Raw genomic sequence first — 27,706 nt, 5'->3', positions numbered from 1 at the left:
ACTGTACACCCCCTGTACTCTGGGGAACCAGCCAGACTGTACACCCCCTGTACTCTGGGGAACCAGCCAGACTGTACACCCCCTGTACTCTGGTGGACCAGCCAGACTGTACACCCCCTGTACTCTGGTGGACCAGCCAGACTGTACACCCCCTGTACTCTGGGGGACCAGCCAGACTGTACACCCCCTGTACTCTGGTGGACGAGCCAGACTGTACACCCCCTGTACTCTGGGGGACCAGCCAGACTGTACACCCCCTGTACTCTGGTGGACAAGCCAGACTGTACACCCCCTGTACTCTGGTGGATGAGCCAGACTGTACACCCCCTGTACTCTGGTGGACAAGCCAGACTGTACACCCCCTGTACTCTGGTGGATGAGCCAGACTGTACACCCCCTGTACTCTGGTGGACGAGCCAGACTGTACACCCCCTGTACTCTGGGGGACCAGCCAAACTGTACACCCCCTGTACTCTGGTGGACGAGCCAGACTGTACACCCCCTGTACTCTGGGGGACCAGCCAAACTGTACACCCCCTGTACTCTGGTGGACGAGCCAGACTGTACACCCCCTGTACTCTGGGGGACCAGCCAAACTGTACACCCCCTGCACTCTGGGGGACCAGCCAAACTGTACACCCCCTGTACTCTGGGGGACCAGCCAGACTGTACACCCCCTGTACTCTGGGGGACCAGCCAAACTGTACACCCCCTGTACTCTGGGGGACCCAGTGAATCTCACGAATAGTAATCCAGTTCGCACAAATATGTGTACGTATATATTCTGTCTATTTACTCAAAAGGGTTTGAGGGGGGAATGCTGTCAAGTTCTAGAAGCATTATTCATCATTCCACCTGAGTGGCTTTGTGATTAGCCTTTACTGGAAGGTTAGACAATCAGACAAAGAAGAGCTCTGCAAACAGAATGTAGATCAGCCAACAGAGGAGAGAAACAGAGGTTTCTTCCCAAGTGACACCCTAGTACTTTCATAGGGTTGCCATGGCGGCAGGGTTGCAAGTTCAAACCCCCGAGCTGACAAGGTACAAATCTGTCGTTCTGCCCCTGAACAGGCAGTTTACCCACTGTTCCTAGGCCGTCATTGAAAATAAGAATTTGTTCTTAACTGACTTGCCTAGTTAAATAAAGGCAAAAAAAAAAATGGCCTGGTGAAAAGCAGTACACTATGAAGGAAATTGTGTTCCATTTGGGATGCACCCACAGAGAGGAGGCCTGATGCTTCGGATCCACTGATTTTATATTTCTACAGGTTCCAGACCTGCTCCTGGAGCCTGTAGAAATTGAGAAATGGGAGAAATAGAGGTAGAGATAGTCTGTCCTCTGTCCTCTACTTACAAATGATACATAAACCTCCACTAGACCAAGACAATGAATACCAGGCTGGGAGAGATAAAACATTTTTTTTTATTATTATAATCAAAATAAATATTATATCTTAAAAAGTCTGGGAATCTAATTCTAATCTAAATCTGACCTTTGCTCTAGAGCTCTCTCATATCCACTTCTTTCTCTTCCATCTTGTGTTGTAGCTGTACTCTACCCGTCAGTCTTACCTGTGCTGTAGAAGGTGAGGAAGAAGAGGAGGCAGCCGGTGACCAGGTTACCGAGGAAGGTGACCACGCCACAGGTGATGCCCTCTGGCACGGGGTACACGGTCTCGATGAAGAGCTCAAAGAAGATGGGCACACTACTGTTGATGAAGATGCCCACCAGGATACAGGAGGTGTAAAGAGTAGCTGAGGGGAAGAGGGGAGGGGGGTAAATCAATCAATCATCACATTTTATAAAGCAGAGGACAGGGATTCATGGGTTAACCAATCAAATGTGACTTATAAAGCCCTTTATTACATATGGCACTTTAACTAGTATGAGATGACACTAGTGTGACCATAAGAACAGTGTCACCATGAGAAGTCCTCAAAGTTCTCATTGTTACATATCAAAGCTTACTCATAATGTCATTCCAGCTAAGACAATGGTGGTTCAACAGTGGGTGGTGGATGGGGGGAAAAACACAGGCAAAACCACCTGCTGTGCAGCTTGTGTTTTCATGAGATTGACTACAGTTAGTTATTCTCAGGGCACAGGCAAATTGCGTTGGTAAGTGCCATATGCTGCTGGCCGATTCCCCCAGTGTGTGTGTGTGTTTGTATGTGTGCACGGGTGCCTGTGTGTGTGTGTGTGTATGCATCTCAACTAGTGTGCGTGCGTCCCCAATTTGCTTGCACGCATGTGTGTGTGTGCTCACAGTATCTGTGCGTGTGTCCGTGCTTGTGTGCATGTGTGTCTTGGCCACCATTGATCGAGGTCTCAGCTGCTCTGAGGCCGAGCCCGGGGGCCCTGGGCTGGGAGAGGAGATTAAGCCATCACCGTGGAGCAGAGCATTGCTACATCCCAAATGGCACCCTATTCCCTATAAAGGGCACTACTTTTGACCAAAGTACTATGGTAGTCCACTATATAAGGAATAGGGTACCATTTGGGACAGAACATGGCTCAGTCTCCTCCGTCTCCTTTATCACTGCAGATTGGGCCAAATCAACTCCTCATTAGCCAGCACCGCTCTAAATCACACTGCTGCCTCAGAGGACCCAGCCTGCCTGCCTGCCTGCCGCTGTCACAGAGAAACTGAGGCGATGCCACTACACCGACGACACAGTCATCAAATCCTGAATGAATTTCCCCTCTTCCCTCTCATCACCCCTTTGTTCAACCACCCCCATCCTGCTCTAAGACAGGCTGGTATCAAACACAGACAACCTTTAGTGTCCCACGGCTGCTCTGTTCCTCCCACTCTGTCTCAGTCTCTCCCCGGTTGTAGCTAGTTGATCCCCAGGGGATGGTGCTGCTTCATCGCAACATTTTAGACTTTTCCAGTAGGGGAAGTATTGTAGTAGAACCATGAAGAATGTGTCCAAGGGAAACCCCACGCTGTCAGCGAATAACTTTAAAAACAAATTGGACCCCCTAATTTATCTCCCAATTTTAATTACGATCTTTTCTCATCGCTGCAACTCCCCAACGAGCTCAAGAGAGGCGAAGGTGGAGTCATGCGTCATCTCTCCAAAACTCTTGAACGTGCCGTCCTTGGCCAGCTCTCCCGCTATCTCTCTCAGAATGACCTTCTTGATCCAAATCAGTCAGGTTTCAAGACTAGTCATTCAACTGAGACTGCTCTTCTCTGTATCACGGAGGCGCTCCGCACTGCTAAAGCTAACTCTCTCTCCTCTGCTCTCATCCTTCTAGACCTATCGGCTGCCTTCGATACTGTGAACCATCAGATCCTCCTCTCCACCCTCTCCGAGTTGGGCATCTCCGGCGCGGCCCACGCTGGATTGCGTCCTATCTGACAGGTCGCTCCTACCAGGTGGCGTGGCGAGAATCTGTCTCCTCACCACGCGCTCTCACCACTGGTGTCCCCCAGGGCTCTGTTCTAGGCCCTCTCCTATTCTCGCTATACACCAAGTCACTTGGCTCTGTCATAACCTCACATGGTCTCTCCTATCATTGCTATGCAGACGACACACAATTAATCTTCTCCTTTCCCCCTTCTGATGACCAGGTGGCGAATCGCATCTCTGCATGTCTGGCAGACATATCAGTGTGGATGACGGATCACCACCTCAAGCTGAACCTCGGCAAGACGGAGCTGCTCTTCCTCCCGGGGAAGGACTGCCCGTTCCATGATCTCGCCATCACGGTTGACAACTCCATTGTGTCCTCCTCCCAGAGCGCTAAGAACCTTGGCGTGATCCTGGACAACACCCTGTCGTTCTCAACTAACATCAATGCGGTGGCCCGTTCCTGTAGGTTCATGCTCTACAACATCCGCAGAGTACGACCCTGCCTCACACAGGAAGCGGCGCAGGTCCTAATCCAGGCACTTGTCATCTCCCGTCTGGATTACTGCAACTCGCTGTTGGCTGGGCTCCCTGCCTGTGCCATTAAACCCCTACAACTCATCCAGAACGCCGCAGCCCGTCTGGTGTTCAACCTTCCCAAGTTCTCTCACGTTACCCCGCTCCTCCGCTCTCTCCACTGGCTTCCAGTTGAAGCTCGCATCCGCTACAAGACCATGGTGCTTGCCTACGGAGCTGTGAGGGGAACGGCACCTCAGTACCTCCAGGCTCTGATCAGGCCCTACACCCAAACAAGGGCACTGCGTTCATCCACCTCTGGCCTGCTCGCCTCCCTACCACTGAGGAAGTACAGTTCCCGCTCAGCCCAGTCAAAACTGTTCGCTGCTCTGGCCCCCCAATGGTGGGACAAACTCCCTCACGACGCCAGGACAGCGGAGTCAATCACCACCTTCCGGAGACACCTGAAACCCCACCTCTTTAACGAATACCTAGGATAGGATAAAGTAATCCTTCTCACCCCCCTTAAAATATTTAGATGCACTATTGTAAAGTGGCTGTTCCACTGGATGTCATAAGGTGAATGCACCAATTTGTAAGTCGCTCTGGATAAGAGCGTCTGCTAAATGACTTAAATGTAATGTAAATGTAATGCGTCACATGACCCGCTTAACTGCGCTCTTTAAACACCCGCCAGCTTAACCCAGAACCCAGTGGCACCAATGTGTCGGAGGAAACACCGTTCAAATGGCTACCGGGGTCAGCCTGCAGACACCCGGCCCGCCACAAGGAGTCGCTAGGGCACGATGAGCGAAGTAAAGCCCCCTCCGCCAAACATTCCCGTCACCCGGACGATGCAGGGCCAAATATGCCACGGCCGGTTGTGGCACAGCCCAGGAATGATCCCGGGTTTATAGTAACGTCTCTAGCACTGCGATGAAGTGCCTTAGACCGCTGCGCCACTCGGGAGCTGATCCAGCGAATCACTATTACATGAATGATAATAGACGTCGTTGAAGAACAAAACCAGTGAAGTTGTGTAAAAAAGACACATTATTATTCATTTAATAAGTGCGCAAGCTGAGGATTTCAAAAAAGGGATAACAAAGAGAGGTGTGTAATGTGGAAGAGGCTCCTACCAGAGCTATGTATATTACCACCCATGCACAGTACACCAGATGGATGGGCGATCCTGGGGTCTGTTAGCTTGGCAGTGTCAGGCAGTAGCGAGAGGATTGGAAAAATACTGATGACAAGCATGAAAATGATGATAGATGAGAATGCTAGAGCTGGTGAATGTGAAGTTCATGTGTTTGTTTGTTTCAAGGGAATCTGCTAATGTGCTACTGCATCGCAGTCCATATCTGCCCTGAGATTGGAGAGTTGGGAGTTCCATCCCCGCCGAGTCATACAAAAGACTGTACAAATGGGCACGATGCATCTATTCTTGGCCCTACGATAGACAAGAGTCTTGTCCAGGCGGTGTACTTGTACATCAACCTGCCTCACGCTACAGAAACAGGAGATCTACTTGCTTTACTTGGTCCATGCGTCCCTTCCTAAATCTAAAGGACAAGTCTGCTATTGAAGTATCCATTGTGGCTCTATTAAATATCCATTGTGGCTCTAGGATTCTCTGGAAACCATGCTCTACTAGGCCTACCTGCAGTGGAGGGTAGGTGTGTGAGCCTGGTCAGGCAGGTTAATGTGAACCAGGTGGAGGCCAGGGAAGCACCAGCCATCATCAGGACCAGGATGAGCTTCAGCATGCCCCGGATAGAATCTGCAAACCTGGGGAGAGACACAGATGGAGGTAGTAAACCTGGTGAGAGACAGAGATGGAGGTAGTAAACCTGGAGAGAGACAGAGGTGGAGGTAGTAAACCTGGAGAGAGACAGAGATGGAGGTAGTAAACCTGGAGAGAGACAGAGATGGAGGTAGTAAACCTGGAGAGAGACAGAGATGGAGGTAGTAAACCTGGAGAGAGACACAGATGGAGGTAGTAAACCTGGAGAGAGACAGAGATGGAGGTAGTAAACCTGGAGAGAGACACGGATGGAGGTAGTAAACCTGGAGAGAGACAGAGATGGAGGTAGTAAACCTGGAGAGAGACAGAGGTGGAGGTAGTAAACCTGGAGAGAGACAGAGATGGAGGTAGTAAACCTGGAGAGAGACAGAGATGGAGGTAGTAAACCTGGAGAGAGACACAGATGGAAGTAGTAAACCTGGAGAGAGACAGAGATGGAGGTAGTAAACCTGGAGAGACACACAGATGGAAGTAGTAAACCTGGAGAGAGACAGAGATGGAGGTAGTAAACCTGGAGAGAGACACAGATGGAGGTAGTAAACCTGGAGAGAGACAGAGATGGAGGTAGTGAACCTGGAGAGAGACACAGATGGAGGTAGTAAACCTGGAGAGAGACAGAGATGGAGGTAGTAAACCTGGAGAGAGACAGAGATGGAGGTAGTAAACCTGGAGAGAGACACAGATGGAGGTAGTAAACCTGGAGAGAGACAGAGATGGAGGTAGTGAACCTGGAGAGAGACACAGATGGAGGTAGTAAACCTGGAGAGAGACACAGATGGAGGTAGTAAACCTGGGGAGAGACAGAGGTGGAGGTAGTAAACCTGGAGAGAGACAGAGATGGAGGTAGTAAACCTGGGGAGAGACAGAGGTGGAGGTAGTAAACCTGGAGAGAGACAGAGATGGAGGTAGTAAACCTGGGGAGAGACAGAGATGGAGGTAGTAAACCTGGAGAGAGACAGAGATGGAGGTAGTAAACCTGGAGAGAGACAGAGATGGAGATAGTAAACCTGGAGAGAGACAGAGATGGAGGTAGTAAACCTGGGGAGAGACAGAGGTGGAGGTAGTAAACCTGGAGAGAGACAGAGATGGAGGTAGTAAACCTGGAGAGAGACAGAGGTGGAGGTAGTAAACCTGGAGAGAGACAGAGATGGGGGTAGTAAACCTGGAGAGAGACAGAGATGGAGGTAGTAAACCTGGAGAGAGACACAGATGGAAGTAGTAAACCTGGAGAGAGACAGAGATGGAGGTAGTAAACCTGGAGAGACACACAGATGGAAGTAGTAAACCTGGAGAGAGACAGAGATGGAGGTAGTAAACCTGGAGAGAGACACAGATGGAGGTAGTAAACCTGGAGAGAGACAGAGGTGGAGGTAGTAAACCTGGAGAGAGACAGAGGTGGAGGTAGTAAACCTGGGGAGAGACAGAGATGGAGGTAGTAAACCTGGAGAGAGACAGAGATGGAGGTAGTAAACCTGGAGAGAGACACAGATGGAGGTAGTAAACCTGGAGAGAGACAGAGATGGAGGTAGTGAACCTGGGGAGAGACAGAGGTGGAGGTAGTAAACCTGGAGAGAGACACAGATGGAGGTAGTAAACCTGGGGAGAGACAGAGGTGGAGGTAATAAACCTGGAGAGAGACAGAGATGGAGGTAGTAAACCTGGGGAGAGACAGAGGTGGAGGTAGTAAACCTGGAGAGAGACACAGATGGAGGTAGTAAACCTGGAGAGAGACAGAGGTGGAGGTAGTAAACCTGGAGAGAGACAGAGGTGGAGGTAGTAAACCTGGGGAGAGACAGAGATGGAGGTAGTAAACCTGGAGAGAGACAGAGATGGAGGTAGTAAACCTGGAGAGAGACACAGATGGAGGTAGTAAACCTGGAGAGAGACAGAGATGGAGGTAGTGAACCTGGAGAGAGACACAGATGGAGGTAGTAAACCTGGAGAGAGACACAGATGGAGGTAGTAAACCTGGAGAGAGACAGAGATGGAGGTAGTAAACCTGGAGAGAGACAGAGATGGAGGTAGTAAACCTGGAGAGAGACAGAGATGGAGGTAGTAAACCTGGGGAGAGACAGAGGTGGAGGTAGTAAACCTGGAGAGAGACAGAGATGGAGGTAGTAAACCTGGAGAGAGACAGAGATGGAGGTAGTAAACCTGGAGAGAGACAGAGATGGAGGTAGTAAACCTGGAGAGAGACAGAGATGGAGGTAGTAAACCTGGAGAGAGACAGAGATGGAGGTAGTAAACCTGGAGAGAGACAGAGATGGAGGTAGTAAACCTGGAGCACACAGATAGAAACAGGATTGTTTTTAAACAACAACAAAACAACAACTGAAACGTGTACAACATTTCCTAATTTGGTATGTTTCAAAAATGGCTTAAAGGAAAACTCTACTCAAAAACTATATTTTGGTATTTTCTTCCACTGATGGAAGTGCAACACTGTAGTCCACTGTTGATACGGTCCCAAAATGTTTTGCATGTCAGGAGTTTAAGATATTGGACTTTCAAGAAGCAATGTGTCACCCGCCACATCATCATGATGATGCAAATCATGACATGCTTCAAACCACAACAAAGAGTGTAAACAAGTCTCAGGGTGACTTATGTGCCTCCATGTCACCATCGATAAAAGGGAAGCAGTCATGGTGTCAGGAGAATGTATCTGTCCCTGGGTTACAACTGGTGACAGCTTACAGTGATACACCATGATATGAGTTGATGTCATTTAGATCACCAGTGACTGTGAAGCAAGCAGGCAGATATTTGATGTCTGCTATTCCCTATCCATCCAGACACGCTAAACAAAGCGTTGTGTTTTAGCGTTCAAAATCAAATCAAATTGTATTTGTCACATGTGCCGAATACAAACAAGTATAGATAGACTTTACAGTGAAATACTTACTTACAAGCCCTAACCAACAACGCAGTTAAACCCCCCAAAAAAAATATAAGAATATTAAATTAAATAAACAAAATAATTAAAGAGTAGCAGTAAAATAACAATAGCGAGGCAATATACAGGGGGTACCGGTACAGAGTCAATGTGCGGGGGGCACAGGTTAGTCAAGTTAATCAAGGTAATATGTACATGTACACTACCGTTCAAAAGTTTGGTGTCACTTAGAAATGTCCTTGTTTTTGAAAGAAAAGCTATTTTTTTATCCATTCAAATAACATCAAATTGATTAGAAATACAGTGTAGACACTGTTAATGTTGCATCCTGGAGTCGTCTCTTCACTATTGACTTTGAGACTGGTGTTTTGCGGGTACTATTTAATGAAGCTGCCAATTGAGGTCTTGTGAGGCGTCTGTTTCTCTAACTAGACACTTTAATGTACTTGTCCTCTTGCTCAGTTGTGCCCCTGGGCCACCCACTCCTCTTTCTATTCTGGTTAGGGCCAGTTTGCGCAGTTCTGTGAAGGGAGTAGTACACAGCGTTATACGAGATCTTCAGTTTCTTGGTCATTTCTCGCACGGAATAGCCTTCGTTTCTCAGGACAAGATTAGACTGACGAGTTTCAAAAGTAAGTTCTTTGTTTCTAACCATTTTGAGCCTGTAATCGAACCCACAAATGCTGATGCTCCAGATACTCAACTAGTCTAAAGAAGGCCAGTTTTAATGCTTCTTCAACCATGACAGTTTTCAACTGTGCTAACATGATTGCCGGTTTTCTAATGATCAATTAGCCTTTTAAAATGATAAACTTGGATTAGCTAATACAATGTGTCATTGGAACACAGGAGTGATGTTTGCTGATAATGGGCCTCTGTACGCCTATGTAGATATTCCCCCCCAAAAAATCTGCCGTTTCCAGCTACAATAGTCATTTACAACATTAACAATGTCTACACTGTATTTCTGATCAAGTTGATATCATTTTAATGGACAAAAAATGTGCATTTCTTTCAAAAACAAGGACATTTCTAAGTGACCCTAAAGTTTTGAACAGTAGTATAGGTAGAGTTATTAAAGTGACTATGCATAGATAATAACAGAGAGTAGCAGCAGTGAGGAGGGAGAGGGGGCAATTAGTCTGGGCAGCCATTTAATTAGATGTTCCTCTCTCAACATGTGTTGAACTATCCCTCCTGACAAGTAGGCTTGGCCAATATATCGTTTATTCCATATACAGGGGTATTTTGAAATATCGATGGTATGATTTTCAATACTGTAAACACATTGTTTTATTGTAAATTGTTTTGGGGTTGAGGGCAACCCCACATCGCGAGGGCTGCGTGCTACGTCACTGATGAACTGTAAGTTAAGTATAACTATAAGATGTGTCAAATAAATTATATAAAACTCAGGGCTCCAGCTATGCATTTAGTTTGCTATGGAAGTGGCTAGATGTCAATATCAAGCTTCTTGGTTACAGCAGATTTCTAATCCCTTCTTGGATCAAGATCCCTGTTGACAATATTATTTTATTTTTTAAATAGTGTTAGTAAGTTTTAGAAATAGTGTTTGTCCCTTGTACTGTATGCACTTCTGGTAACACTGTATACCCCGGTATGGTACAAAAATACAGAAAATATGGATACTGCCCAACCCTACTGACAAGGTTTACTCCTGGACTGACAAGGTTTACTCCTAACTGTCTGACATCGCACATATTGAAGCTCGTAGTGGAAAGACACTAATTGCCTTTGTTTTTTTGTGCTCAGACAAAATTGTTCAACCCAACAAAGAAGTATTTGTGAAAAAACACCCGCAGGAAATGTTGAATTTGTCAAACAGTCTCTCAGAGTTCAATAAAACTGTAGCAGGGGAACATAAAGGAAATCCGTTTTGGACAGCCTCACAGACAACAAAGCTATTTAACTTCAAACCATTTCTTTTTGCACTGTCTGTGTGTGGCTAGGAACCATATGTCACTCAGACAGTCTGATAGTATGACCCCCATAGTGTTCTGTCTGAGTGAAGAATACATCTAGGATCGACTTTCTATTCATGAATGGACAGAGCAGTCTGCCTAACATGCTATTATGTACCTTTTGGAAGAAAACACAACAGGGATGCTGGGCCATGGAAGGAGGTGCTTTGGCAGGGACAGGCAAGTACTGCCCAGCCCAGTCTGCTCTCTCATTCCCCAGCCAAAGCCAGCCTCTGCTCCTACCCATCTGCCACTAGCTCCAACTCTCCCCTGGCTGTGCCAGAGACTACAACCCTGCACCTACCCAGTCAAACCCTCTCCTCTCTGGGTAGAGGACCACAGCTAAGTCCTCTACCCAAACAGCACCAGTATCCTATTATATACGTCTCCTACACCCAGCCAAACCCTTGTCTCACTGGGTAGAGGAGCACAGTTAATGGTCCCCTACACCCGTGGTTCCCAAACCTCTCCTCAGGGACCCGCAGCCATTCCATGTATTTGATCTATTCCAGAGCTAGCACACCTGATTCAACGTGTCATCTATCATCAAACCATTGACTAGGTAAGCCAGGTGAGTTAGTTCGGGGCTATTACAAAATAGTGAAATGTCTGGGGTCCCTGAGGAGAGGTTTGAGAACCACTACCCTACCCTACACCACCACCACCACCACCAGTATCATAATTACTATCACCCCTCTCACATCTAATTTGTTTACTGACACCTGCAATAAATGCAGCATGCATCTAAGTAGTATATTTCAAGACTCCTTTATGCCCTACAATGTCAGCTGACAAGACTGGAGCATACTGTATGCCTATCTTGCTGTGAGGTAATGTCTAAATTAAAAGCACATCAATAACAGTTGTGTCCGATTTATTGGCTAGAAGATTGTGACGCTTAAATCTCCTCTGGCATCAGATTTCATTTTGTGCATTCTCCTCTGGCTAACTGCAGGAATAATTCAATTCTTATTCCATTTGATATTATCATTATTAGGTCTATTTGTCTCCATTCTGTGCCAAGACAAGGGCATGTACTGAATGAACAAACCAGTCTGATAGATGGCTGTAATGATATCACTGACAGACAACGGCCAAAACAAATTCAGTTATTTCCATTTTCCATTTTAAATATCTTGTTTACCCCTCGTTTATCTAAGATAAATACTTGATCATCTCTCAGGTCTCTAGTGGCAGTTAATGTGGTTAAAAACTCTTCCACCTCCCTCCCTCCCTGCCTCCCTCCCTCCCTCCCTTCCCCCTGCCCCCTCCCTTCCCCCTTGCCTCCCTTCCCCCATGCCTCCCTCCCTCCCTCCTTCCCCCTGCCTCCCTCCCTTCCCCCTGCCTCCCTCCCTTCCCCCTGCCCCCTGCCTCCCTCCCTTCCCCCTGCCCCCTTGCCTCCCTCCCTTCCCCCCTGCCTCCCTCCCTTCCCCCCTGCCTCCCTCCCTTCCCCCTGCATCCCTCCCTTCCCCCCTGCCTCCCTCCCTTCCCCCGGCCTCCCTCCCTTCCCCCCTGCATCCCTCCCTTCCCCCCTGCCTCCCTCCCTTCCCCCCTGCATCCCTCCCAATGCCTCTCCTCAGGTTGATAATGGGACTTGGCTTATAATGGTGGGGATAATGTTTAACAAAGGATAATAGGAGGTGGTTATTATTATTAATTTCCACCAGCTCTGTTCTGTTCCAGGTATGGTCTTAAAGCAGCATTTTCACCCCAACCACAAGCTGCTGGCCGACAATTAAAAGGCGCAGGCTCATTTGTCAAACGTGTCTCTGACACAGACACAGACAGACACAGACAGAGAGACACAGACAGACACACCTCTGAGCACCTGTCGCTAATTGCCCCCACAGTGACAAATACTGCCATCCATCTAGTGGTGGGCGCATCTCAGGGGGAAGAAAAATTAGGAATGTGTGTGTGTTGGGGAGTGAGTGTTTGTTTGGCTGTCACAAAGCCCTCCCGGGATGCAAACCACTTAGTATTTGCAACCATAACACCTGCAGCAAAAGTTATTGAATGTCTGCTGCCTGTGGCAAGCTGCTCTCTGATGTGTGTGTGGCGTAAGGTGAGACAGAGGTGTGTTATAACTTACGTTCAGGCACGAGAGTGTGTGTGTGTGCGTGTGTGTGCTCTGTACTGTAACTCAGCAGTTCCATCAACACCAAATCGTCAGGCAAATGATCATTAATGGTTCCACAAAGGTCCCAGTACTATAGAGGTAAACAGGGGCATCTGCTACTGCGCTTCCCAAACACAACACATCACCAATCACAGCAAAACCCAAACAAACACATACATGGAACGCAACCCCACCCGAAGCACCGCTCTGCTCAGATCAGCTCCCCAAGCTAACCGCCAACAGACGCCAAATTAAGTCAGACGTGAGAAGGAAGCCAATCAACTGGCTGACTGAGACTCTTTAATGAGTTCGTTTCTGTTTCTCTGCCATGACATCAACATCTACTGAGGCTGCAAACCTTACCCAACCCTGATTAACCCTGGATCTATAGTTAACACACAATAGTTTGTTAAATAGCTCCAGTCCACTCCAGCCTATACCAAGAACAGAACAGTTCCATGAATCAAGGCTGGAGTTATGGCCTAGTTTTCCAAATGAAAGAGTTGTGAGACTTTGGCCCTGCCTGGAAGTGCTGATTGGACCGGGCGATGAGCATATACATGTCAGCTGGACGACGGATCCATTCCTTTTGCAGAGTCCACAGATTGGGGCCCACGGTGTGTCAGTCTATCCATCAGCTAGAGAGATGTGGCCCATTGCATTAGCATTCACTTACTCACCTCCGTCTATCACAACAACCATGGATTTAATACACTAAGAGAGATGGAGGGAAGGAGTGGATGAGGTGAGCTAAGGGGTTTGAGACGGCGGGCGCATCCCAAATTGCACGCTTTTCCCTATGTAATGGACAACTTTTGACCAGAGCTCATAGACATTTAGGACACACCCTGAGACTCCTACCCCCCTCCAATACCACTAAACACAGTAATGTTTCAAGAAAGTGAGCGAATCAGACTGGAATGCAGCATAAGCAGACAGAGTAATAGACTCATTTATTCTTGTGAACATGCTTAGTAATGGGTTTCTAGTTGCTAATCTTGTTGACAGGCCTTGGAGGCAGAGCCAAAGCTATTACGACCAAACATGGGCTGTGTATTTTCATGCATACTTAATCTGAAGATACTAAGTGAGTGTATGGAGTTCACGATAAATGCTTATCCTCCAATTTGACGGCTCACCTGGTCCAAGGAGATGGTTTAGGACTGAAATGATGAGACAGGCTTATTAATGGGAGGATCTCTCCTCACACATCACTGGACGAGAGCTAGCTGTTGGTAGTCAGGCTTAGTCCAAGCCCAGCCTACCTTCAGACTGTACTGGGCCTACTCCAGACAACCTCTAACTAGAAGCCAGATTCACCGTTGAGATAAGCACACTCAACTCACCTCAGACTTTCACTAAATTCATTCAGTGACGTCAATAGGAGAAAATCTGAGTTAAGCGAACAGATCTCAAGTCAGAAAACTGTCCGGGGCATTTAAGGACATCAAATATCTGACACCCCATCAGGGGTTATCTGTGGGCACATTCAGGTCAAGTCATGCTACAATGCTAAACCACATGGAAATGGTCTGCTGTTTCTGTTGCTTACCTGGCCATGGCCACTCCAAACACACAGCCGCCCACAATGGACCAGAACCCGATCCAGCCAGCATCCACCTTGAGAGACAGACAGAGAAAGAGAGAGAGAGAGAGAGAGAGAGAGAGAGACAGAGAAAGAGAGAGAGAGACAGACAGAGAAAGAGAGACAGACAGAGAAAGAGAGACAGACAGAGAGAGAGAGAGAGAGAGAGAGAGAGAGAGAGAGAGAGAGAGAGAGAGAGAGAGAGAGAGAGAGAGAGAGAGAGAGAGAGAGAGAGAGAGATGGACACAAAAGGAGAGATCAAGAGAGAATGAGGGTATTGACAGAGAACGAGATAGCAAGGAAGAGAGTGTGGAAGCGAGAACAAGAGACAGAAAGAGGGGAGCATTATTCCATGTTCAGCATGCCAAACACGACTCAGGGGACCGAGGCTAAACAGAGAGCAGGCACTGTGTCTGAAGACTGGGGAAAACGGTCAATCAAGCCCAGGGTAAATTGCAACCCTGTATTCTGATAGTGGTGGGAGTCAACGGCTGGTGGTGTCACAGACAAACGCCTGCTCTGACAGATGGAGAAGAAAAAACAAACATTATGACCAGGGTCTTGTTCTGTAGGGAGAAAACAGAATAAAGCAGGGAAACACTACCACAACTTGCCCAATAGGAAGAGAGATGTTAGATTTGTGTTGCAAAATGTTTTTCTACAGTGTTCCCTACTGAACTAGACCCAGGGTCTACTGCTGCAGCATCAGCATGAGAGACTGACTGCATCACAGACGGAGGCCAATGTGCCACCCACACACAACACAAATGCTCTTACACACACACACACACACACACACACACACACACACACCTCTCTGGGGAAGCTGAGTGCCAATGAAGGTGTGCTGCGGTTCACATCAATCTACCTTAAACTATAACTCAGGTAGAAAAAAAGAGGAGCCACGTTGAAAGAGGCCAGATGTGAGTATAAACAAGATGAGACCAGAATGTGAATAAACCATTGTGTACAGAAGAGATCCGTAAGGGGCCTTTTCTGAAACTTTCTTGAAAAGGAACAAAGGTTGTGAAGCTGAATGCAAATCGTTCTGCATGCTATTTAAGTGTCACGGAAGAGATCATAGCATTTTGTGTGTGTGTGTGTGTGTGTGTGTGTGTGTGTGTGTGTGTGTGTGTGTGTGTGTGTGTGTGTGTGTGTGTGTGTGTGTGTGTGTGTGTGTGTGTGTGTGTGTGTGTGTGTGTGTGTGTGTGTGTGTGTGTGTGTGTGTGTGTGTGTGTGTGTGTGTGTGTGTGTGTGTGTGTGTGTGTGTGTGTGTGGTTAATTAACTGAAATATGCTCAGTCCTAGATGCAGCCGTACAGGCCTGATTTGTCCGTGCCCAGCTTAATAATCATGCGCGCTGTTACTACTGTGTCAATAACCAGGAAATGGTTTCCGTGCCGAAGTTATGTACGGTGTGGAAGCCAGGGCTTCAGGCTCCTGGCACATTCACTTATTTGTCTTTCTTCAATTTTCTCTTGTTTCTGAGCCTTTTAAGCCAGTAATCATGGCACTTACCGTGGGTGTCGCACAACACGATGGCATTGCCATGCTAATTCATTCAGAGGTAACCACAGATAGCATCAAAAGACACCACAGAAGTTAGTTGGTACACTGTCTGTCTGTCTGTCTGTCTGCCTGCCTGCCTGTCTGGAAGCATAACCAACCACCACTCTGACTGGGCCCATAGCCACAAAGCATTTAAGAGTAGGAGTGCTAATCTAGGATCAGGTTTCCTCTCGTATACATTATTATTTAAAAGTCCAAATCGATCCTAGCTTAACACTCCTTCTCTGAGATGCATAAAGGTTACAGTTTACCGTCTGTCTGGAGGCAGCAGAATTAACCACCACAGCTAGATGTAACTCTAGATCAGGAAAAGTACCAGGAGTTCACAACAGTGACTTTCTCAGTGCAGAAAGCCTCTCTGTAATCAGAAAGCTGAAGCTACTGCTGTGCTTTCAGGTGAAGTATCAACTTTCAGAGTGTTTAATGTTTATTCTCCATTAACGGAGCAATTACATATGAGTGATTAACACAGTGTGGGACCTTGTTCTTAAAGCGATGTTAATTACGTACAGCGACACAGAGCTTCGTGCCTCAGGACACGGTCTTGCCAAGCACTGGGCTGGGTGTCTGGAGGGAGGGAGGGCTCCTGCAGAGTTCAGGCAATAGTCCAGGTTTACCTCCAGCCTCATATCCTCCACCCTTCCCAAGTCACGTTCCAAACTTCAACCATCACATCCCCTCCACCTGTCCCCAGCATACTACTCTCTCATGACATATCCCCAGCTGCTGCCCCATTCTTGTCTATTATTTATAGGATCACTTCCCCGTGGGGAGAGGAGACACCGGTTGTGTCCCAAATAGCACCCTATTCCGTACATAGGTCTCTGGTAAAAAGTAGTGCACTATGGGATAGGGTGCCATTTGGGATGCACCCACCGTGTGGAGAGGGACGCTATGGGATGTCACAGAATGCATTCTGTCAGCAGGAAGAAAGGGTCACCTTAGAGACACTGCAAACGGCCACTACTCATCAGCTAGGCAGCGTGGTGGTTGACACTGTTATTGCCACTGGTGGGTGAACCACCTTAGGTTGGACAGCTACAAAATGAACAGGAAATAATCTCAGAAGGTTGGGACTGTGGAGGTGAGGGTTTGTGTGTTCTGAGAAAGACAGGATGAAGCAGGGGTGAACAACAAAGTATACACCTTCACAGATTTTCTTTGTATAAAAAAAAAATGCACTGACTGCTTTGTCTGCACACACACACCCCTCCCCTGTGGGTGGATGTACTACATGGCAGAAGATTGAAACCAGTGTTTGATATCTGCAGAACAGAGCCTGTTAATGGGAATGCAGAGAACAGCACGGCCGCTGCAATGGCTGGAGGGACACGGCAGCAGTAAGATTGGCAAGTGGCATTTGAGTGGAGAAGTGGAGAGCAGCTGGGAGGTGATTGGAAGGCAGTGAAGGGGGACGAGGGGCTAAAGCAGCGCCTCTGTATTGATCGCCTCGCTGCAGAGAGAGAGAGAGAGAGCAGTGTCTGGGATGACAGTGGGACCGCGCAGCATGTAGTGTAGAGGGAAAGAGAGAGTGTGTGAGTGTATCACATCACCCACTTTGTCAGCACTGTTTTCCTCTTGATCCCTGACCTAAATATGTTTAGTATGTGTGTCAGACTGTCACATCCATAGAGATATCATTTCACACCTTATATCTACCCTCATTGTATTCCTCAATGAATGTTGCTGCTGATAGCATCTTATCAGAATATGGTCATGGTTTGTTGGTGCCAAGGCACCTTGCAGGCTGTATGGCATCGTAAGTTAGGTAGGCTAATGTGTTTTACAGTAGTGTGTGGTGTGCAATGTGAAACTCTAAAATCAAGATCAAACATAAAACATACTGAAAGTCAAACTTACACTCCTTACATTCTGAGGAGTGAATGCTGCCGTAGTGATGCATTGTAACAACTCTGTTTCTAAGTTTTGAGCCTGGGAAAAACTCTGTACAGAGTTTAGGTAAGGCAGCATCTTTGTGACACCATCTTTAGACAGCCAGATAAAGGCAACTTGGATGAGAAAAGTTCCTTAACATTTCCTTTTGACGACAAATGAAACTGTAAGACATAAAGAGTGTAAAGAATTGATGATACTCCCTGTGGGTTCTGACAGAAAGGAAAGATAGCGAAGCGAAGGTGTGTGTGTTATCCCACAGCTTTGTGATTTCTTCTCAAGTACCTGTCTGATGGTAACCTTGAAAAGAAGCCTCTTTTGTCTCCTTTGAGCCACTGTGATCGTGTTAAAAGTAGAGGGTGCTCTGCTCTGTATCCCAACATCTCTCCTCTCGTTCTCTCTCATCCTGGATCTCTGATGCTAATCCTGTACCGTTGAAGGGTCTGAGATGCAGCCGGTCTAATTAAGCTAAGAATCTAAAGTGTTAAGTGCCTCGCTTTCTTGACATGCTCCACATTTTCCCATATGCAAATCATGTGCTGTGGATTCCACCCATGTTTTATTAGACCCTTAAAAAGTTAGCTACACTTAGAGAAGAAGATGGTCTGATAGGAGAGGGAAGAGGACGGACCAACCAACCAAACAAGCCTATGCGGAATGGAGGATAGTTTTAAAAACTTGTAATTAGGTATTTTTTGAGGGTGGGTTTTGAAGTTCAAAGTGGTATTCACAAGGGCTTGCTGCTTTTTAATGAGTCCAGGATGGGAAAATAAAAAGGAATTTGTGAAGAAGATATTTTGAGTTGCCATGCTGGGCTCGAAGTTATGTCAATACTGTATGGCATGGGCCACTGGGGTTAATTATGAGTCAACATCCATTTCCGTCTGGGAAATTACAGAGTCTGAATCCCAAATGGCATCCTACTCCCTAGATAGTGCACTACTTTTGACCAAGGTCCATAGTGCACTATGTATGGAATACAGTGTTATTTGGCATGTAAATGTTCACTTCAGCAAGGGAAATTACACCTCACCCAAAATTTGCCACATCACAGGCGCTTTTAGAATGATGGGGATGATTTCAGGAAGGCTAGCAGTCCCGTTTCAGTGCTTCAATAGGTGAGCGCCAACACTGAAAGCTTTTCATTGTGTGTTGTACCAGAGCAGATCATTTGGAGGAGATTGGAATCAGATGTTATAAATACTCTGTTGTAATAAATGCCCTTTGTAATGATCAGTTTGAACATGTCTAAATTGTCTTCCAGAACTGCTATTACTGTACTACCATTCAGAGTGAATAAAGTGAGTAATGCTAGGATAATTGGGAATAGACAATCTGTGTCTTTGGTATGTTCTAAACTCAGCGGACATGTTATGGGTGTTGGGTCAGGTGTGTGTTCCTTACCTGGCTGACTCTGGCAGGGGTGAGGATCATGTCCAGAACTCCTGACCAGCCTGCCACCACCCCTGTAGGCACCGCGTAGGCCAATGCTATCATCAGGAACCGGAAGTTACTGGAGGGAAAGAGAGAGAAACAAAGGCTTTTAGCAGCAAGTCCTACAGTATCCCTACCTAGCAAACTTCCTTCTCTCTGGTTGACAGTGTCTGGAGACCTGCCACCAGACAACCTCTTGCTTTCCTATCCTGTCAGCCCACACCACACAGCATCTCTTATTGTCAGGGAGGATCGATCCCACCTCAGTGTAGTGACAGAGAGATAAACACCTGGTCAGGAACCAGGAAGAGAAGAGCTGCCTGGCAGGCTGGCAGGGCTAGGCTGGAGGTGACACCATGATGAGGTTTGAATACAGGGGAGAACAACAGCTATGAAATGAGATTGAGATGAAGAACCAAGATCCTTTGATGAGGTGACACCAACCACACACAGACGCGCTAAACTGATGAATCAGCCGAGGCTCAGAACAATATAATTAACTGATCTACTTAATCATGTATTTATTCATATTAATGGGTTTGGCAATAGTAGCAAGTCCACAAATAAAGTAATTTCACATCTGAGATGATGATCCGAGACAATGACTCCCTCCGATTGTTCTGTGAATCAAAAGATCCCTGGAAGGAAGGTCATTCCAAAGTCAAAAAATATTTAGCTCCATCTAATGCCCCATCTAACGTCCCCCACAGGCATACTTTCCCAGACCAGATAGTGGCATTTGCTTTCAAGTAGATTAAGCCAATCCCATTTAAATCAATTCCCCAGCCCGGATTCCTCTGTGGGTCTACAAACGACACATTTACCACCTGCTGTAAACAGTTTGTTGATGGTTATGAGAACGTTCTAGGTTTATGCTCTGCCATTGAGACATTAAGATGGTGTATCGGGTAGAACCAAGGGAACTAAGTGAGATGCCTACAATATGGAACAAAAGCTCATTTTGTGTGGTCTCTGGCCAAGTAACAGTCTGACATGAGAGATCAGGGGTAAATCTAATAGAAATTGTTGGAGTTGGTCATATCAATGTTGACTTTGGCCAGGTCTGTCAGTCTTTGTAAACACTGACAAACCACTAAGAGGTGGGTTATTCTCAAGCATGAATTTTACAAGATGCTAATCAAGATCATGACCACAATGCTGGTTGTTTGTCCATAAATGTGCTTCATGAATCTGTATCTCTGTGGAGGTTCTCTTCAAGGAGAATAAAACTGCAAAATTGCTGTCTAAAGTGCCAGAGGAATACATTGATGTCATATAGTGCTATGCAGCAACTTGGGACAAGTTTCCTCCTCAACTTAGTTTGAAACAAAACAATAGACTTTCAAGTCTAAGTCTATGTAGCTGTGAACTAGATTTTCCTCAGAGTTGCTTTTCATCCCCCCTCCCTCCCTGAGGATGAGGAATGCCTTAAGCATTCGCCAGATGTCCCTCCGAGATACATACAGGACGCAGCCGGCATATCAATGGATGTCATGAACAAATGCATGAGTAAACGCCAGCCGTCCATCCTGAACAGAAGCTAGGAAAACAAACAGTCCCGAGAGAGAGAGAGAGAGAGAGAGAGAGAGAGAGAGAGAGAGAGATTTCCCCTTCTATGATGGCTGCCGTCACTGTCAGACCAGAAGGCTGGAGATTTAATGGTGCTGTTAGAGAGGGGTGAAGTGATGGTCCTCAAATTAAATCAGCGACATGGCAGGGACAGGGTTTTGGGGCGGAGGCGGCAGTGATGAGAACAAGGTGTTATGGATGATTGTAATTGGGCAGAGAGTGATTGGAGGGGTGCCAGACAGACAGTGTTAGCAGCTAGTTGAGACGGAGGGTTGGGGGGCTTCTCTGTTAGGGGGAGTCTTCTCTCTGTGTTCAGATACACAGACACACACACACACACTCCTGGCTACACAGGCCTGGTGATTGGCGAGATACTCGTATAAATGCTAATAAGCATGATGGGCTGGCACCACTCTTAACTCTCTCAGCTGATTACCTCAGTCTGTGCTGAGATGAAACTGGGATAAACAAACTGAGGAGACAGACAGACAGGAAAACAGACTAGGGGATGTATTGTATGTATCAACTAGAGGTCGACCGATTATGATTTTTCAACGCCGATACCGATTAATCGGCCAAATGTTTTTTTTTTGTAATAATGACAATTACAACAATACTGAATGAACACTTATTTTAACTTAATACACTGCTCAAAAAATAAAGGAAACACTAAAATAACACATCCTAGATCTGAATGAATGAAATATTCTTATTAAATACTTTTTTCTTTACATGGTTGAATGTGCTGACAACAAAATTACACAAAAATGATCAATGGAAATCAAATTTATCAACCCATGGAGGTCTGGATTTCGAGTCACACTCAAAATTAAAGTGGAAAACCACACTACAGGCTGATCCAACTTTGATGTAATGTCCTTAAAACATGTCAAAATGAGGCTCAGTCGTGTGTGTGGCCTCCACGTGCCTGTATGACCTCCCTACAATGCCTGGGCATGCTCCTGATGAGGTGGCGGATGGTCTCCTGAGGGATCTTCTCCCAGACCTGGACTAAAGCATCCGCCAACTCCTGGACAGTCTGTGGTGCAACGTGGCGTTGGTGGATGGAGCGAGACATGATGTCCCAGATGTGCTCAATTGGATTCAGGTCTGGGGAACGGGCGGGCCAGTCCATAGCATCAATGCCTTCCTCTTGCAGGAACTGCTGACACACTCCAGCCACATGAGGTCTAGCATTGTCTTGCATTAGGAGGAACCCAGGGCCAACCGCACCAGCATATGGTCTCACAAGGGGTCTGAGGATCTCATCTCGGTACCTAATGGCAGTCAGGCTACCTCTGGTGAGCACATGGAGGGCTTTGATGTGACATCCTGGATGAGCTGCACTACCTGAGCCACTTGTGTGGGTTGTAGAATCCGTCTCATGCTACTACTAGAGTGAAAGCACCGCCAGCATTCAAAAGTGGCCAAAACATCAGCCAGGAAGCATAGGAACTGAGAAGTGGTTATCACCTGCAGAGCCACTCGTTTATTGGGGGTGTCTTGCTAATTGCCTATAATTTCCACCTGTTGTCTATTCCATTTGCACAATGTGAAATGTATTGTCAATCAGTGTTGCTTCCTAAGTGGACAGTTTGATTTCACAGAAGTGTGATTGACTTGGAGTTACATTGTGTTGTTTAAGTGTTCCCTTTATTTTTTTATTTTTTTGAGCAGTGTATAATACATCAGTAAAATCAATTTAGCCTCAAATAAATAATGAAACACGTTCAATATGAAATAAATAATGCAAAAACAAAGTGTTGAAGAAGAAAGTAAAAGTGCAATATGTGCCATGTAAGAAAGCTAACGTTTAAGTTCCTTGCTCAGAACATGAGAACATTTGAAAGCTGGTGGTTCCTTTTAACATGAGTCTACAATATTCCAAGTTTTAGGTTGTAGTTATTATAGGAATTATAGGACTATTTCCCTCTATACCATTTGTATTTCATTAACCTTTGAATATTGGAAGTTCTTATAGGCACTTTAGTATTGCCAGTGTAACAGTATAGCTTCTGACCCTCTCCTCACTCCTCCCTGGGCTCGAACCAGGAACACAACGACAACAGCCACCCTCGAAGCAGCGTTACCCATGCAGAGCACGGGGAACAACCACTCCAAGTCTCAGAGCGAGTGACGTTTGAAACGCTATTAGCGCGCACCCTGCTAACTAGCTAGCCATTTCACATTGGTTACACCAGCCTCATCTCAGGAGTTGATAGGCTTGAAGTCATAAACAGCGCAATGCTTGACGCACAACGAAAAGCTGCTGGCAAAACGCACGAAAGTGCTGTTTGAATGAATGCTTACGAGCCTGCTGCAGCCTACCACCGCTGAGTCAGATACTTGTATGCTCAGTCAGATTATATGCAACGCAGGACACGCTAGATAAACTAGTAATATCATCAACCATGTGTAGTTAACTAGCGATTATGATTGATTGATTGTTTTTTATGCTAGCTTTGTTTAATGCTAGCTAGCAACTGACCTTGGCTTACTGCATTCGTGTAACAGGCAGTCTCCTTGTGGAGTGCAACGAGAGGCAGGTGGTTAGAGCATTGGACTAGTTAACTGTGAGGTTGCCAGATTGGATCACCCAAGCTGACAAGGTGAAAATCGGTCATTCTGCCCCTGAACAAGGCAGTTCACCCACCGTTCCTAGGCCGTCATTGAAAATAAGAAGGTGTTCTTAACTGACTTGCCTAGTTAAATAAAGATTATAAAAAGGTGTAAAGAAAATAAAAAATATAAAAAATTAAAAAACGGCCAAATCGGTGCCCAAAAATATAGATTTTCGATTGTTATGAAAACTTGAAATCGTCCCTAATTAATCAGCCATTCCGATTAATAGGTCGACCTCAAGTATCAACAGTAGGATTGCTGAGGATCAGGTCACCCCTCTCCATTCATTACAATCAATGAGACAAAACTGATCCTGGATTGGCACTCCTACTCCTATCTACTGTAAGAGAGTGTACCCCAGTACCCTGTCCTGTGGTACTTGGGCTTAGAGGAGTCTAGACGAGAGAGTGTGTTATAGACTCATAAAAGTGACTTGCCCTCTCTCTCCAGCTACCAGCTGCTACTGTATTATTAACCTTGCTGTGATGGCGGCCGGCGGGAAATCAATATACTTGCACCTTTTTCCGGCCCACAGCTTATTTAGATTACTGTATAGTAAGGTTTTGTCCCAAATGGCACCCTATTCTCTATGTAGTGCACTATAGCCCATAGGGCTCTTGTCAAAAGTGGTGCACTATATAGGGAATAGGGTGCTATTTGGGACTCAGCCTAAGTAAGCACAGCACAGGGCAAAGCGCCGGAGGGTGAAATATTCTGGGGAGCCACGAAGCCAGCAGCATCATCAGCTAAGTGCCATTTGTCCTTGGCAGGTCTTGGCTGGAGTTCAATGCATCAGAATGAGCAGGATAGAACCTTCCTAGGCAAAATGACTCATACAACTCACTCAGACAGCTGTGCCAGTTCCTTTCCATAGCTTTAAAATCCTCTATATTTATGACATCAACCAACTTCAATTCTGTCTGTTTGTATTTACATTAAAAAACAAATCTACTCCCTGTTTCTTTTCAAATTGCTATTCACATTTAATACTCAGGTCCACCACTACTCCACTAGAACTGACACCAATCTCCACACCTCTTTTTCCCGTAGAAGACTATGCCAATTTTCCATCTCCTACAGAGGTCCATCTCCTACAGAGGTCCATCTCCCACAGAGGTCCATCTCCCACAGAGGTCCATCTCCCACAGAGGTCCATCTCCCACAGAGGTCCATCTCCCACAGAGGTCCATCTCCCACAGAGGTCCATCTCCCACAGAGGTCCATCTCCCACAGAGGTCCATCTCCGACAGAAGTCCATCTCCGACAGAAGTCCATCTCCGACAGAGGTCCACCTCCGACAGATGCCCATCTCCCACAGAGGCCCATCTCCCACAGAGGCCCATCTCCCACAGAGGTCCATCTCCTACAGAGGCCCATCTCCCATAGAGGCCCATCTCCTACAGAGGTCCATCTCCTACAGAGGTCCATCTCCTACAGAGGCCCATCTCCTACAGAGGCCCATCTCCCATAGAGGTCCATCTCCGACAGAGGCCCATCTCCGACAGAGGTCCATCTCCTACAGAGGTCCATCTCCTACAGAGGCCCATCTCCTACAGAGGCCCATCTCCCATAGAGGTCCATCTCCCATAGAGGTCCATCTCGGACAGAGGCCCATCTCCGACAGAGGTCCATCTCCGACAGAGGCCCATCTCCGACAGAGGTCCATCTCCGACAGAGGTCCATCTCCGACAGAGGCCCATCTCCGACAGAGGCCCATCTCCGACAGAGGCCCATCTCCGACAGAGGTCCATCTCCGACAGAGGTCCATCTCCGACAGAGGCCCATCTCCGACAGAGGTCCATCTCCGACAGAGGCCCATCTCCGACAGAGGCCCATCTCCGACAGAGGTCCATCTCCGACAGAGGTCCATCTCCTACAGAGGTTTTTGGAACAGTTTCCTGGAACACCTCAAGAACTGCAACTCTATGCACTGTACTTGAATTTTCTTTTGACTTCTTTACCCGCTTGTTCATCATCTATTTTGCTACTTATTTTTTGTATGGTTTTGTTTTCTAAACATTGAAAGAGAGGTGCCTACAAGCCCGTCTGGGTTTCTTACCTCTCCTGCATATTCTTTTAGATTGCCTTTTAAACCTTCATCCTTTTGTTTTGTATTTTCTTGTGTAAATAAATCATTTGTAAATAATTATAGTGGGACCATTAGCAATACTAATGCTGCTAACTAACGTCATTACTATTCCAAGAATAGTTGTCAGGTAGTACTGAGAATTTTTCTACATGTGTAGAGAGCTGGGTTGTGTCCCAAATGACGAAGGTTGGCATTTATTGTCCAGACTTGTGTACTGAAGGCAGCTCTGCAGAGTGGTCCCTAGCTGGCACAGCCACTGTTATAACATCAGATTTTAAACCAAACCATCACCTAACCCTAGATTAAGATCAAAAAGCTAATTTTGGTTTCATGAATTTCTATAATTTCAACTTTTAATTTTGCAGCGGCACAATCTAGCAGAATTCGCTCAGTTCTGCCTCCAGGCCATCACGGTCTCCCAGAAGCTTGGCTGGTGCGTAAAACCCAAAATTCATGACAAACGTCAACCTGCCCAAACGGCACCGTATTCCATATTAGTGCGTTACTTTAGACCAGAGGTCTTTAGACCCTGGTCAAAAGTAGTGCACTATAAAGGGAATGTGGTGACATTTGGGACACACCCCTGCTATGTGTTGTGATGAGGCTCTGCATCAGACCTGAACAGATGGGGTAACCTATCAAGCTCCAGATCATTAACTATGGTTCAAACTCTCTCACCAACAGGAGTGGAAGAAAGGGCAAAAGTGGTGGCTTAGAATACAGCTCAAGACCAAGCTAACTCTGGGAAACACTGGTACAACAGAAGTGGAAAGGCTGGCTTAGAAGGAAGGACACAACTCAAGACCTAGCTAACTCTGGGAAACACTAGTACAACAGAAGTGGAAAGGCTGGCTTAGAAGGAAGGATACAACTCAAGACCTAGCTAACTCTGGGAAACACTAGTACAACAGAAGTGGAAAGGCTGGCTTAGAAGGAAGGACACAACTCAAGACCTAGCTAACTCTGGGAAACACTAGTACAACAGAAGTGGAAAGGCTGGCTTAGAAGGAAGGATACAACTCAAGACCTAGCTAACTCTGGGAAACACTGGTACAACAGAAGTGGAAAGGCTGGCTTAGAAGGAAGGACACAACTCAAGACCTAGCTAACTCTGGGAAACACTAGTACAACAGAAGTGGAAAGGCTGGCTTAGAAGGAAGGATACAACTCAAGACCTAGCTAACTTCAGAAAACAGAATGTTGCTGCTAACCCGAGTTTATCTTTCTTTGAAGAGTGGAACTTACACACATAAGGCGCAGCTTTTATTTTTTTCCCTTCCGTCTACAATCCTCAGCCAGACAGCTACTGATGCTGCTTGAGTGTGAAATAGGTCAGACTGGCCACTGGAAGGCTGCCTATCAGTGGGACTCCAGATGTGTGTGTGTATGCATGCGTGCATCAGACAGTGTCTTCATTGGGTTTATGTCAGCTTGACTGGTATTATCCCTCTCTTGAAGCTGTGTGCTTTGCAGGGAGTTTGTTATTGTTAATCAGAGAGAGTCAGTGAGAACTAGGGAGAGAGAGAGAGAGAGAGAGAGAGAGAGAGAGAGAGAGAGAGAGAGAGAGAGAGAGAGAGAGAGAGAGAGAGAGAGAGAGAGAGAGAGAGAGAGAGAGAGAGAGCAAGTGAGCAAGTGATAGACAGAGGGAGAGAAAAGGATAGAGCGAGAGAGAATGAGAAAAATAAAAATAATAAGAGAGATAGAGAGGAAGAGAGAGAAAAAGAAAGAGTGCTCCGTCTGGCTGAGGGGGTGGACTGTAGGGAGTTCAACCAGCCTGCTCACTGGCGGTCTGTCCACAGCCCAGCGCGTGATCCCCAGCCTACAGACAGTGCATTCTGAATGCAGGCTGTATGAGCATGTTACATGACCATGGCCTCCAGAGAACCCTGGCTATGTGAGCGTGTTACATGACCATGGCCTCCAGAGAACCCTGGCTATGTGTGGATGAGGAGAAGAGGATGATGATGATGATCTATTTATTCAACAGGGCCAGGGGAATGCCAGTGCCATCTTATGACTGTGTAATTAATCTAGGGGGAGAGAGGATGTCTTTGATGCACATTAACCAGCAGGCCCAACAGATGGCGTATGGCAGAGGAACAAGACCCCTTCATTTAATTTCTCCATACCCACTAATCAAACAGACCCATTTGTTCCTTCCTCATCTCAAAGTTAAAACAGGACAGGGCATGTTGAGAGGCGACCGAGGACACCCCAGGCCCTTTTGTGACAGTTGTGATGAATCATTTTAATCATTTTAAGGTCT

At 46.5% G+C, this 27,706-nt stretch overlaps 1 protein-coding gene across 1 annotated transcript in view; it reads right to left on the bottom strand.

The window, feature by feature from the left end:
• Window positions 1-27,706, bottom strand: part of LOC118366910 (solute carrier family 49 member 4-like) — a 68,709-nt gene that overhangs the window by 12,952 nt on the left and 28,051 nt on the right. The window contains exons 5-8 of the mRNA XM_035749743.2: window positions 19,131-19,239; window positions 14,233-14,300; window positions 5,540-5,667; window positions 1,573-1,755 (exon numbers count right to left, since the gene is read on the bottom strand). Of these exons, the coding sequence (XP_035605636.1) occupies window positions 1,573-1,755; window positions 5,540-5,667; window positions 14,233-14,300; window positions 19,131-19,239 (488 nt within the window). The remainder of the gene's footprint in view (window positions 1-1,572; window positions 1,756-5,539; window positions 5,668-14,232; window positions 14,301-19,130; window positions 19,240-27,706) is intronic.

Source organism: Oncorhynchus keta, chromosome 34, assembly GCF_023373465.1.
Source record: "Oncorhynchus keta strain PuntledgeMale-10-30-2019 chromosome 34, Oket_V2, whole genome shotgun sequence".
Lineage (NCBI taxonomy): Eukaryota > Metazoa > Chordata > Actinopteri > Salmoniformes > Salmonidae > Oncorhynchus > Oncorhynchus keta.
Note: the sequence above shows the minus strand (reverse complement) of the source record. Positions and strands in the feature narration are given on the sequence as shown.